This window comes from Erpetoichthys calabaricus, chromosome 6, assembly GCF_900747795.2.
Source record: "Erpetoichthys calabaricus chromosome 6, fErpCal1.3, whole genome shotgun sequence".
NCBI lineage: Eukaryota > Metazoa > Chordata > Cladistia > Polypteriformes > Polypteridae > Erpetoichthys > Erpetoichthys calabaricus.
This window is the reverse complement of record NC_041399.2, coordinates 155138472-155150712: the sequence shown is the minus strand read 5'-3', so window position 1 is coordinate 155150712 and position 12241 is coordinate 155138472. Positions and strand designations below refer to the sequence as shown.

General features: G+C 39.7%; 1 protein-coding gene across 1 annotated transcript in view; it reads right to left on the bottom strand.

The window, feature by feature from the left end:
* bfsp2 (beaded filament structural protein 2, phakinin) overlaps nt 1-8708 on the bottom strand; it is a 43293-nt gene extending 34585 nt beyond the window's left edge. The window contains exon 1 of the mRNA XM_051928851.1: nt 7796-8708. Within this exon, the coding sequence (XP_051784811.1) occupies nt 7796-8251 (456 nt within the window). The 5' untranslated portion in view covers nt 8252-8708. The remainder of the gene's footprint in view (nt 1-7795) is intronic.
* Between the last annotated feature and the right edge of the window lie 3533 nt (nt 8709-12241).

Genomic DNA, 12241 nt, shown 5'->3' with positions numbered 1-12241 from the left:
TACCAAAAATATGGCAAAAAGTAAAGACAAAGTTTAGTCAAAAATCATGACAAAAAATTAATCGGCCTGCTTTCTGAGTGCACTCTACTAGTGCACTGCAGGAAATGCACCCACATTCACTCATACCGATACCACTTAGAATTCCCAGTCATTCTTCAGGATGTTGGAGGAAAGTGGAATAAACGAAAAAAAAACAAAACACGGATATGGGAAGAACATGCAAACTCCACACAGATGCTGTGCATGCTGGGAAGTGAAGGAGTGTCAAGCACAGTGCCACACAGCAGTGACATTTCAGTTCTGATATTAATTGTAGTTTTAGCTTTTATTTTATTTTATAAAATTAATTTTTATTTTTATTTCGTTGTAGTTTTCAGTGGAGTCAACAATTTTTATTTTATTTAGTTCTGTGTTTAAAATTTTTGTTTTTTATTTAGTTCTGACTTTTTACATAATAATAGTACAATTTTAGTTTTTTTTTCTGTTGCAAGACCACAAATGCTGGCCTACACATATTTCAATGCAAGTTACATTCCAGTCAACAAAATAAACTCGCAGTTCATAATGGCGTTAAACACAGCTTCACTATCAATGATCAAACAGATTAAGTGGCCTAATGAGTACAGTCAGCAAGATCAAATGTTACAACCCAAGAAACCAATCTGTGCAAGCACGTTGCTGTTAAGCTTTAAACAAGCACGCATTTTGAGAGATGTGTTCATGTTGCAGCGACGTCCACTGCTCAGATAGCCACACAGTGAAAATATTTGCTTGACGAGCATCTGTAATGCAGGTGCACAGATGCGGTCCTCGGCCACTGGCACCAGCAGACTGTATGTTGACGATTTTTGCTGCCAGTACTGAAGCAGTGATGTGCGGTGAGGTTCATGGCTGGTGAGGCACTGACTCCTTCAGAATCAGATTTACAAATATATGAACCCAAAAGAGTAGCTTATTCACTATTCAGTTGGCAGCATGCACATTGACTACTGGTTATGTTTCATATCCCGTCAGCATTCTTTACACACACACATAGGTAAGGAAAGAAAGAATGTTACATTTATAGCGGCAAGAGAGAGTAGAGAAGAGCGCATTTGCTCCTCACCCTTCCATGTGTTCTAAATTTGCCGTTGCAATTCCACAATACCTACTCTTTCAATGCAAATGAAAGTATAGAGTGGTGTACAAAAAAACTGATTTAAATTTTGACCTTAATTGAAATATTTAGTTGTTTTTAAAAGCTTTTAAATCTGATGCTTTAATCAATTTTAAAACAGACTGTTCAACAAAAGGATAACAAGAAAAACTAAAGAATATGCTATTTAAGATCAAAATTTAGATTTTAAAATATTGGATTTTTTTTCTTACTCTGATCACATTTTTTATAAAATTGAAAACCGTTTATGGTCTTACCTTATTTGTAAATGAAGTCCATGCACCTATCCTCCACGAAAATTTCTTTCACTTTCTTGTAAAAGTCAGCATTTACCTTTAGTGCACCCTGCCCAGGATTGGTTCCTGCCTTGTGCCCTGTGTTGGCTGGGATTGGCTCCAGCAGACCCCCGGGACCCTGTGTTCGGGTTCAGCGGGTTGGAAAATGGATGGATGGATGGATTTACCTTTAGTTTTAAAAGTCTTAATCGTCCATTTTGGCAGTCAGTCGGAACAAAAAAAAAAAAAAAAACGGACCGCTGCAGTGCACTTGACTTTCTTATATCGCTAACTTATTGGCGCCTCTGTGTAGAAGATCAGCAGCAACGAGCACCTGTTGGGCTCACATGCGCCCCCTTCAGGGCAGCACTCTACTGTCTGCCTCACCCTGTGCCTTTTCAATGCGGTTTTATGTCCAATCAGCAAGACTAGATATGTCACACACATTCATTACAGATATTAGCGAGACTGTGGAAAGTCAGGGTGTATAATAAACGTGTGTGCAAACATTATATTGGCAACAATAGGCACGCATCAATTCCATGCATCAACCCCAGTGTGTGAGGGATTGCGCAGTCCGAGGCTTGGCTTGGCTCGTGTCATGTTGTCACTGCTGCACCTTGCGTTTCTCCCTTATATTTGATCAGGAAATGCGGCAATTCAGCGATTTTTGACTATAAAATTATCAAAATTATTGCCATCATACAGAAAACAAATTTATAGCACAGACTAGTAGACAAATTTATTTTTTGTTTATCATAATTTGTTTGTTTTGTACTTTTCATGATGACAGGTAAAACCACATGTCCCTCTATGAAGTGCAGTCCTGGTGCCAGAGAAGTGCTGGACTTCCACTAAGCACTGATCTAGCTGGACCTGCACTGAAACTCCCAGACTCTTTTCTTCTTCTCGCACGCTACATTTTCTTTTATTATCATCTGCGCTGTAACTAAAGTATTTCCACATGTTACTTTCTCGCTTTCTACCCACAAACATCTGTGCAAAACTCGCCATCGTCAAACATCGTTCTTGTAAAACGAAAAACAATATTTTTAGTTCTAGTTCTCGTTTTCATTATGAAAATATCACTGCCACACAGGTTGGCATTTGAGTGGCCCCAGGTGTCACTTTGGTGGTATTTTCATACAATAGTATTTTTTTTAACATTACAGAAAATTAATTCAAAAACAGAGAGATAAGTAGAAACTAGAAGAATTATATACCTAACAAGTGCTTAAAAATTACGAAGGATTTTCATTTTAATAGTTTCTGATCTCTCAGAACTGCAATTTGCACCACTTTGCTGCACTGCGAGCATTCAAGACTCAATGCGGCACACGCACATTTTGAAGCTACATGTCAGCGCATGATACTGATATTCATTTACTGATTTTTCACATATTGTATTGTGTCTATATTAGGGCTGTCAAACCCAAGATTGCTCTTCAAATATAATTTGAATATGTACGAAAAAAATATTATTTGAATCATTTTACCTTACACTAGTTTTGGCATCATGTTACTCAAGACACACTATGCTACATTACTTCTGTATATTGCTTGTGTTTTGCACATTACTTCCATGATTGATGTTTTTACAATTTTTGACTGTTGATTGGTATCGTCATTTATAAAATGGACAGACTTTTTTAGGGCACAGCTCTGGTTTTTGGTTAATGGGTGTGCTAACAACTGATTTTAAACACTTCTGCAAAACCCCAAAAGTATCATTTTACTCCTGATCCTGTTCCATTCTTAACCTCAGATCCGTGAGATTTGCTGTTGTATAGTAAAACCCTTCCGCATTCATCATAGCAAACGCTGGTTTCTTTTCTCATTAAACATAATATGAACTGCAATATGTTTGATTTTCCTTTTATTATTATAATGGCATTAAAAGTGCTGTTTTAAAGAGCAACTTTTTCAGTGTCAGAAAAGCTAATCCAACCAACATATGTCTTTTGGAGGTGTTTGAGGTTTGATACATACATTAATTCCTAAAGCAAAAGTGAAATGTAAAATACTTCTAAGTATTAAGGCTACATGTGTTATATTTTTCCACTGAATTTTTTTACCTATAAAAAATGCTTCCAATAATTTGTTTCAAAATTTTATTGTGCATTTTTTTTATTTAATAACAGAATTTTTATTTTGATGTCACTGAAGGTTTTTGACATATAAAGAATACTAACTGTCCCCCGTGGCTCTGCCCGCGTAGTAGTGAAACAGAACAGTGAGGAGGTCCCTGCCCGGCTCCCCACTCCTGACGTCACGCTTCCCCTTCCCCTTGGCCTGCAGCGTTTGTCTCGGATTAGTGTGAATATATCTCTCCTGCAAGCGAACTATGATTCTTAGCATGATGAGAGAAGTCACAAAATCAACTGGAATGTTCAAGCAAATTATAGAAAAAAAAAACAATCTAAATCTATGAAGTACAGTAGTTCTCTCGTTCGCTAGCTAAGCTGAGGTAAGGTATGCCCTGAGGCTGGCGCGTGAGTGAGGATGGCCCTGCCCCCATCCCCTCGGTTTGCTGCATGTGTCTCTGATTCGCGCAAATAAGTCAGTACTGCAAGTAAATTATGATACATAGTGCAATGACAGAAGTTGCAAAATCAACCGGAATGTTCAAGCAAATAATAGAAAAAAACCTGATCTAAATCTGTTAAGTAGTTCTCTTGTGAAAAGTGCACAGGCATACAGACAGACAGACGGACGTTGGATTTTATATATATAGGGATAATAAGGAGGGAAAACTTAAAGATCATTACAGTGCAACATTTAGTTCATTCAGTAATTCCTTTTGTGAAACGAGACTAGACTTACTGTGTGTCAACATATATAAAATAGAAATGGACACTGACTTCACATGTTTTGCACCCAAGGACAGGAAAAATGCATAGTGGAGCAGAGGGCTGGAAGAGGAGGGAGCAGGGTGTGGGAACTAAAGTAACGTATTTGTTTAACATGTTTAACGCATCACAAGCATTTCGTATGGGCTTCATATATGCATTACAGGCAGATGAAGTGTCCCAGTTCCACTTTCCTCTTTGATAATGTCACTTTTAACGCACATAAAATCCCATTTTTTATTTACTGTCAGTGCAGAGGCACTATGAGCAAAAAAACTAAATATTATTAATAATGAAGCATACAAACACACATAACATACAAAAGTACATGGAGTACCACTTAGAACTTTTAGCTTTCATTCAAACATATTCAAATATAATGAGTGTTCAACCCCTAATTTTGGTAAACTTTGACTCTCTTAGTATACAGTATTTTGTAAAATTATGTTAGCTACTGGAATGTTACAGTGGTATCAATCACAGGCGAAATGTCTGTTAAATGTCTCTTAGTCTGAACCGTGTGTGTTTAGTTAAAAAGTGCAGGTGCCGTTTAATTTATAGGACAGAGTTTTTAGACTGCCAAGGTGTTTAGAGAATATGGTTTTGTATTCAATTTCACAATCACAAAACTCAATAAACACGGTTATTAATTTATTAGCCTCCTTGGTGTTAACACCGAGTCTGTCTCAGTCTCTGATTTAGATGTAGAAATGGTTAAGCCGGAGTGTCTCTTGGGTTAAACTGTTATAATCCCATGTAAGGTGTTAAGCCCAAATAGCACTCGGGACAATATTTTGTTGCCATCTAGTTGGTAAACAACATCATGCTGCAACAAAAATCATGACTATTTGTATGCATTTTGCCAGTTCATGTTAACTCATCAATATTTATAAGTGGGGTGGAGCCTTCAACCAAAACACACAATAGCATGTAAACGAGAAGCTGTAAATCCAGTTTTAGAAGGAATTATAGCTAAGTCACTAGTTGAATCAAGTGATAGTGATGACAATGTGAATTGGGCATCAGCAGTGCACATGGACTGGGCCGGATTAAGACAAAATTGGGCCTGATGCTGCAGTGCAAAAACGGTCTATATTTTCTTGGCATGGATGCATGTGCATTCGACACTCACCGTACATGCGCACTCAGACTGACCAAGGAGCCTTAATTGCTTGCGACACAACCAGCCAGCCTTTATTGAATAGATAGATAGATAGATAGATAGATAGATAGATAGATAGATAGATAGATAGATAGATAGATAGATAGATAGATAGATAGATAGATAGATACTTTATTAATCCCAATATGAATAATAATAACAACGACGTAGTATCGTAACAACTCGAGATTAACATCAAACTATGTAACATCAACATTCAATAGCAATTGTCTGAAAAATGCACTTAATGCAGAAAACCTAACAATGAAATACACAAAATTTCGCAATTCTCTTACGAAACAGAGTAAGAAAAAATGAATTTGCAGAGACATTGGGTCAAAGTGACTCAGTTCAGGCTCTTGAGGGTAAAAATTTGTCCACGATTTAAATTTCATAATAGGCCAGAATCCTGATGAGGATTTTAAAAATTCTAAACATCCATGCCGGGCTCTTGGGCCGGCTTTTAGTGTTACCTTTACAGATAATCATTTAAATAGCCATCGATTTTTACTGAACAACTAACTTTCAAGGTGAAAAATTTACTACGTGGCACTTACCGAACAATAATAAAGTGGCAAGAATCCCCAAGATATTGCAAAAAATGCAGCTAAATTACTAAGTAAACTGTTTAACGTAAAATTGATAGCATTAACTTGAAATCTTCGGTTAACAATAAACACAACAACGTTATAGTTACGTCACAGCGCAAAGTACAATAGTAACTGTATAATAAGTAATGCTGTGTCTAGGCGTCCGAAAGTTGGACTCCAAATTTCATTCTAAGAATTATTTTGAAGTTAATATAGCAAAGGAAAACTGTTCAGCTTCCGGAAAATTCTCGTCTGTTTTCATCTGGGCCTATTTCAGGAATGGGCCTAATGCTGCAGCATCAATAGCACCCACCTTAATCCAGCCATGCACATGGATAATGAAACTGATGCATACGTTATTGTACGATCGGACCGCCATGATACGCCTGATGACTTCAGTTGCGTAACACGTCAGCGAGATGTAGTATCTGTGTGACAAAAGGGCAAAATGATTGTTATCAAGTGAAATGACGAGAAAGACCTCAACCCCTTAAGCACTCATCATAATGAAGCAACTGTCAGTGTTCATATTGGTAGAAATATGGAAGTCACTAAGTTTTGTGCTGTGGTAGCCTGCAATAACACAAATGGGAGCATCCATATTGTGGATTAGGCACTGACATTTTACCTTCTCATGTGCAAGGTAAAGAAAAAATAATACAAGGACTGTGACAAAGAAACCTGTTTCTACTGTCCCAATTACAGTATCGGGCTGTGTGTTGGTGACTTTTTCAAAACATGTCACATGAACAACGTGTACTAAATGTTCATCAGTACAGCAGTGGACACAGTGGACATAACTTTCCTACTGTATTTATATTAATGTTTTGGTATTAACATGCTTCTGTTACATGTGATAACACTTTTTCTTGTTGAAGAGATTCAACATCTTTGGCTCGTTTTTCCAGGAGTGAGCATAACACTGAGCTTAAATTTGTCTGTTATTGCAAGAGTGTACTATTTTGTGGCAATATTCTGTTGTGAAGGCTGTGTGTATCAACTCATGCCTAATAAGATTATTGGGGTTACATAAATGTGCCTTGCCTCAGTCGGCATGATTTAACACACCGGCTGTGATGTCACATCTGTACTAAACAAGGACAAATGTATCTCAGCCCTTCTAGCCATACATGGTTTGACATTCACAGTGAAACAAGCACACTTCTGCATCTTTTAGAATAGTGTAGGGCAGAGAGGTCTGTCGCTGTTTCTTGGTACCCACCCAGTTTCAGTAGACATCATAAGCCTACTTGTTCACTCAAAAAAAAGAAATTCCCCTCTAGCTCAACTGGATCAGCTTCTGGTTTAGAGTTGGAGGCCAGGCTTCAATGCCACCCTCTTTGTTTGAAGCAGAGAGGGGTGAGACCCTGAGCAGCTCCTTTCTTGTCAGTCAGGGGATGGGGCAACAAGGCTGAGAGAGCCTGCTGATATGCAATGTGATACCCTTCCTGTTGCAGTCAGTGGCCTGTTTACTCACGTGAGTGGCAGGTCATCTGGATGAGCTACTGCGTATTGACTAGGAGGGTTTGCTGTCAGCCTTTCTGTGTGTGGATGTGAAATGTTAAGGTCCTGGACCCTGAGTGATTTCTAGCCAGTGACAGACACATTAACATCTAGAGTCACCTGCATGTCTATGGATTACATTGGGAGACTGGGCCTCAGATTTTTTTATGATGTGCCATCTTTCTTGTCCTCTGCTCTGACACCTCTAGGCTTCCTTTCAATGTGACACACATTATCCAGCACACAATTCAGATACTTACTTGTCTGTAGATGTCCTCCCAGTCTTGTCTCAGCGTTCCCCAACTACCCGCATTAGACGCCTTCTTATCCAGGTAGACTCGGATCTCATCTTCCAGCTCTCGATTCACTTGCTCAAGTGCGTGTACTTTTTCCATGTACTCCAGTAGGCAGCCATTGAGGCTTTCAAAAGCGGGGCTATGGCTTCTCTCCATCCCTTGGGAGACATTGGCCGTCGTTGAGCTCCGCAGACCCAGCAGGTATACGCTGTTAATGCATAGGGCACGGCGGGACACTCGAGTGGTCAGGCCATCAGCCCCACTGGTGGGAACAATGCCCACATAGACCCCTGGAGCCCGGGCTGAAATCCCACTGCTAGAGCCGACACTGACCCTTCGATTTCCCATTGAGGGGCGCTCTGCCTGGGGTGGCTGGACCTGTTGTCCAAAGAAAGAAGACCTGCGTCTCGGTAGAGGCATCTTGAAAGCAATTTGTGCAAAGAGTCAGTGCCCAGCGGCAGCAGCTTTGTGTGCGCTCACCAGCGGTCTGACAGCTTTACTGGAATGCACTATGCTGTTTCTTTCTTTCTCTTTTTCTGCTTTTGTCATCGACTCCTCTCGAACATGAGGCTTTGTTTACATGCACCGCTGTCACTCTTGCCAGACCACATATCATTGTGAGGCCTGATCCAGCTGCCTCAGCACTAGAAAACTCTACAGATTACCCGCCTCCCAGGCCAGGAAAGACAATATGGACAAACAAAGGGACACGTTCTGCAAATGAAATTTTTCTCATCATCACATTTCTGTACACAGAGTACCACTGGCGCTAATTAAAAGGAACAGAAAAAAAAATTATGAGTGGCTCAGAGATTAGCTCTGCTGACCCATGGTCCCAGGGAAGTGACTTTCAGTCACAGGGCTTGCGGGTTTTACTCCAGGTACTTTCCATTCACTTCATAAACTCATTAGGATTAGGTGGATTGGTAAATCTAAATTAATCATAACATTAATTAATCTTTAAACTCAGTTAATCATATTCAGGGTTGTAGCTAATTCTAGCAGCACCCAAAGCAAGGCAGGAGACAGACAGGACACTGTCACTAAGTTTTTGTCATTTGAGTTTTGAAGACAAACTGATGTTCATGAGTAAAACTCTTAAAATTTGACCAATGTAGTAAAAGCACATATGTCATATATTTGATAGTTTAAGATCAAATGACTATGGTTAATGTCAGTCCAGTTCATGTTCTAATTCTGGATTTGCACACAGGTTAATCCATAAATCAAAGTCTGATCACTTAAGTATGTAAGATACTTTGAAAACAGCATAGCAAAGGCTATTTTACAGGAGTTCTAAAACAATTGGATTCATGTTGATTTCATACAGGTAACCTTAAAGTTTGAACAAATGTAAAAAAGAAAGACAGATTTGGGCAATTAAAGCACCAGGAGTCTGATATTTGAATTAACCTGAATCATCTGTTAAATATTCCTCGTAAGTGAGTATTTTAACCAGCTAATGATGCAAATATAAATCTTACAATAGCAAATGTTACAAAGCTAACAAAGTGATTCTCTGACAAAACAGATTTTAAAGACATGTTGTTAAAAACATCTTTAAAGAGTTGGTTTAAATGAAAATATCCTGAATTATCTTAGAATTCACTAATGCAAAATTTGGGGAGAAAATATCAAGAGAATAAATGTAGAAAGTGTGCACGGCAAGACATACCAGGCAGTGCATGATGATATCATTCTTTATAAACACTGTCCCCAGAATTAGAACAACCTCAAATCTGTCATTACACTCTGGGAATCCCCATGTCTATTACACATTTACATTCAAGACATGCATTGTATTCATCTCTTTTATTCAATATATATATATATATATATATATATATATATATATATATATATATATATATATATATATATATATATATATATATATATACACAGTATATATCCATCCATCCATCCATTTTCCAACCCGCTGAATCCAAACACAGGGTCACGGGGGTCTGCTAGAGCCAATCCCAGCCAACACAGGGCACAAGGCAGGGAACCAATCCTGGGCAGGGTGCCAACCCACTGCAGGACACACACAAACACACCCACACACCAAGCACACACTAGGGCCAATTTAGAATCGACAATCCACCTAACCTGCATGTCTTTGGACTGTGGGAGGAAACCGGAGCGCCCGGAGGAAACCCACACAGACACGGGGAGAACATGCAAACTCCACGCAGGGAGGACCCGGGAAGCGAACCCGGGCTCCTAACTGCGAGGCAGCAGCGCTACCACTGCGCCATCATGCCGCCCTATACAGTATATATACAGTTTATATATAGTTTATGTTCAATAACAGACAAAAGGACAATATTGTTTATTTGAATATTGGAGGTACAGGGGATTATGGAATTGAACAGGTATCGAGTATCACAAAATTTCACTTGCATTGCTTTCAAATACTAAAATTCTATTATCTAATTGTGACTGCGTAAGTGGGCCCTATGATGGAGATGCCCCCTTGTTCAGGACTGTGTTCTGCCTTTGCATTCAGTGCTGCTGGCACAGGTTCTGGCCCCTCACAGCCTTGAAGTAGATTATATGTATTTGGATTTCATGTCCTTCAGATGATACCAGAACACTTGCTTAAGGTGAACAATTTGGCTCGCCACTTCCGCAGTGCACAATTTCTATTGAGACAGGCATTCTATTGTGGATTTACTGCTGTGTCTAGAATTTCTGATATGTTTTAAAAACTCCGGATGAATTATGCTGCTAAATCTCCATTACACAACCATCCCTTTGTTTAAAGGTTAGGATGATTTGGTTGAAATGCAGTGCTTCATTTTGGTCAATCAAATATGCAAAATTGTTCAACTTCTACCTTTCCACAGAACATTCCTGCAGTGTTTTTCGGTAGTAATAATAATAATAATAATAGGTTACATTTATTGAGCACTCTTCACAAGCACAAGGTCGCTTTACATACAGAGTAAAAAAAAAAGTCCAGGTGTTTGCCAGAAAACTGAACAGGGATGGTGTTGTGAGTAAAACTCACCTGTGCAATTTTTCATGAAGTTCAGAGTACAGCACATACTGATTATTAGTGATGAGCAAACATTAATGAAGAAGAAGAAGGAGAAGAAGAGGGGGGAGATGTGTCCGGAGGCAGGAGGAGAGGTGGAAAGTAAAGAGAGTGGAACTGAGGGTAGGAACTTTGAATGTTGGCAGTATGACTGGTAAGGGGAGAGAGTTAGCAGATATGATGGAGAGAAGGAATGTTGATATATTGTGCATGCAAGAGACTAAATGGAAGGGGAGTAAGGCCAGGTGGATTGGAGGTGGGGTGGATTCAAATTGTTCTACCATGGTGTGGATGGGAGGAGAAATGGGGTAGGAGTTACTCTGAAGGAACAGTATGTCAAGAGTGTTTTAGAGGTGAAAAGAGTGTCAGGCAGAGTAATGATTATGAAGCTGGAAATTGGAGGTGTGATGATGAATGTTGTTAGTGCATATGCACCACAAATTGGGTGTGCAATGGGTGATAAAGGAGATTTTTGGAGTGAGTTGGATGAAGTGATGAACAGTGTACCCAAGGGACAGAAAGTGGTGATTGGATTTCAATGGGCATGTTGGTGAAGGGAACAGTGGAGACTAGGAGGTGATGGGTAGGTATGGTGTCAAGGAGAGGAATGAAGAAGGTCAGAGGATAGTGGATTTTGCCAAAAGGATGGACATGGCTGTGGTGAATATATATTTTAAGAAGTGGGAGGAACATAGGGTTACGTACAAGAGTGGAGGAAGATGCACACAGGTAGATTACATCCTATGCAGAAGAGTTGATCTGAAGGAGATTGAAGACTGCAAAGTGGTGGCAGTGGAAAGTGTAGTTAAGCAGCATAGGATGGTGGTCTGTTGGATGACGTTGGAGATCAAGAAGAGGAAGAGAGTGAGGGCAGAGCCAAGGATCAAATGGTGGAAGTTGAAAAAGGAAGACTGCAAGGTTGAGTTTAGGGAGGAGATGAGACAGGCACTGGCTGGCAGTGAAGAGTTACCAGACAGCTGGGAAACTACAGCAGATGTAGTAAGGGTGACAGCAAGAAGGGTGCTTGGTGTGACATCTGAAAAGAGGAAGGAGGAAAAGGAAACATGGTGGTGGAATGATGGAATACAGGAGAGCATACAGAGGGAGAGGATGGCAAAGAAGAAGTGGGATAGTCAGAGAGATGCAGAAAGTAGACAAGAGTACAAGGAGATAAGGCCCAAGGTGAAGAGAGAGGTGGCAAAGGCTAAAGAAAAGGCGTATGATGAGTTGTATGAGAAGTTGGACACTAAGGAGAGAGAAAAGGACCTGAACCGATAGACAGAGGGACCGAGCTGGGAAAGATGTGCAGCAGGTTAGGGTGATAAATGATAAAGATGGAAACGTACTCACAAGCGAGGAGAGTGTGT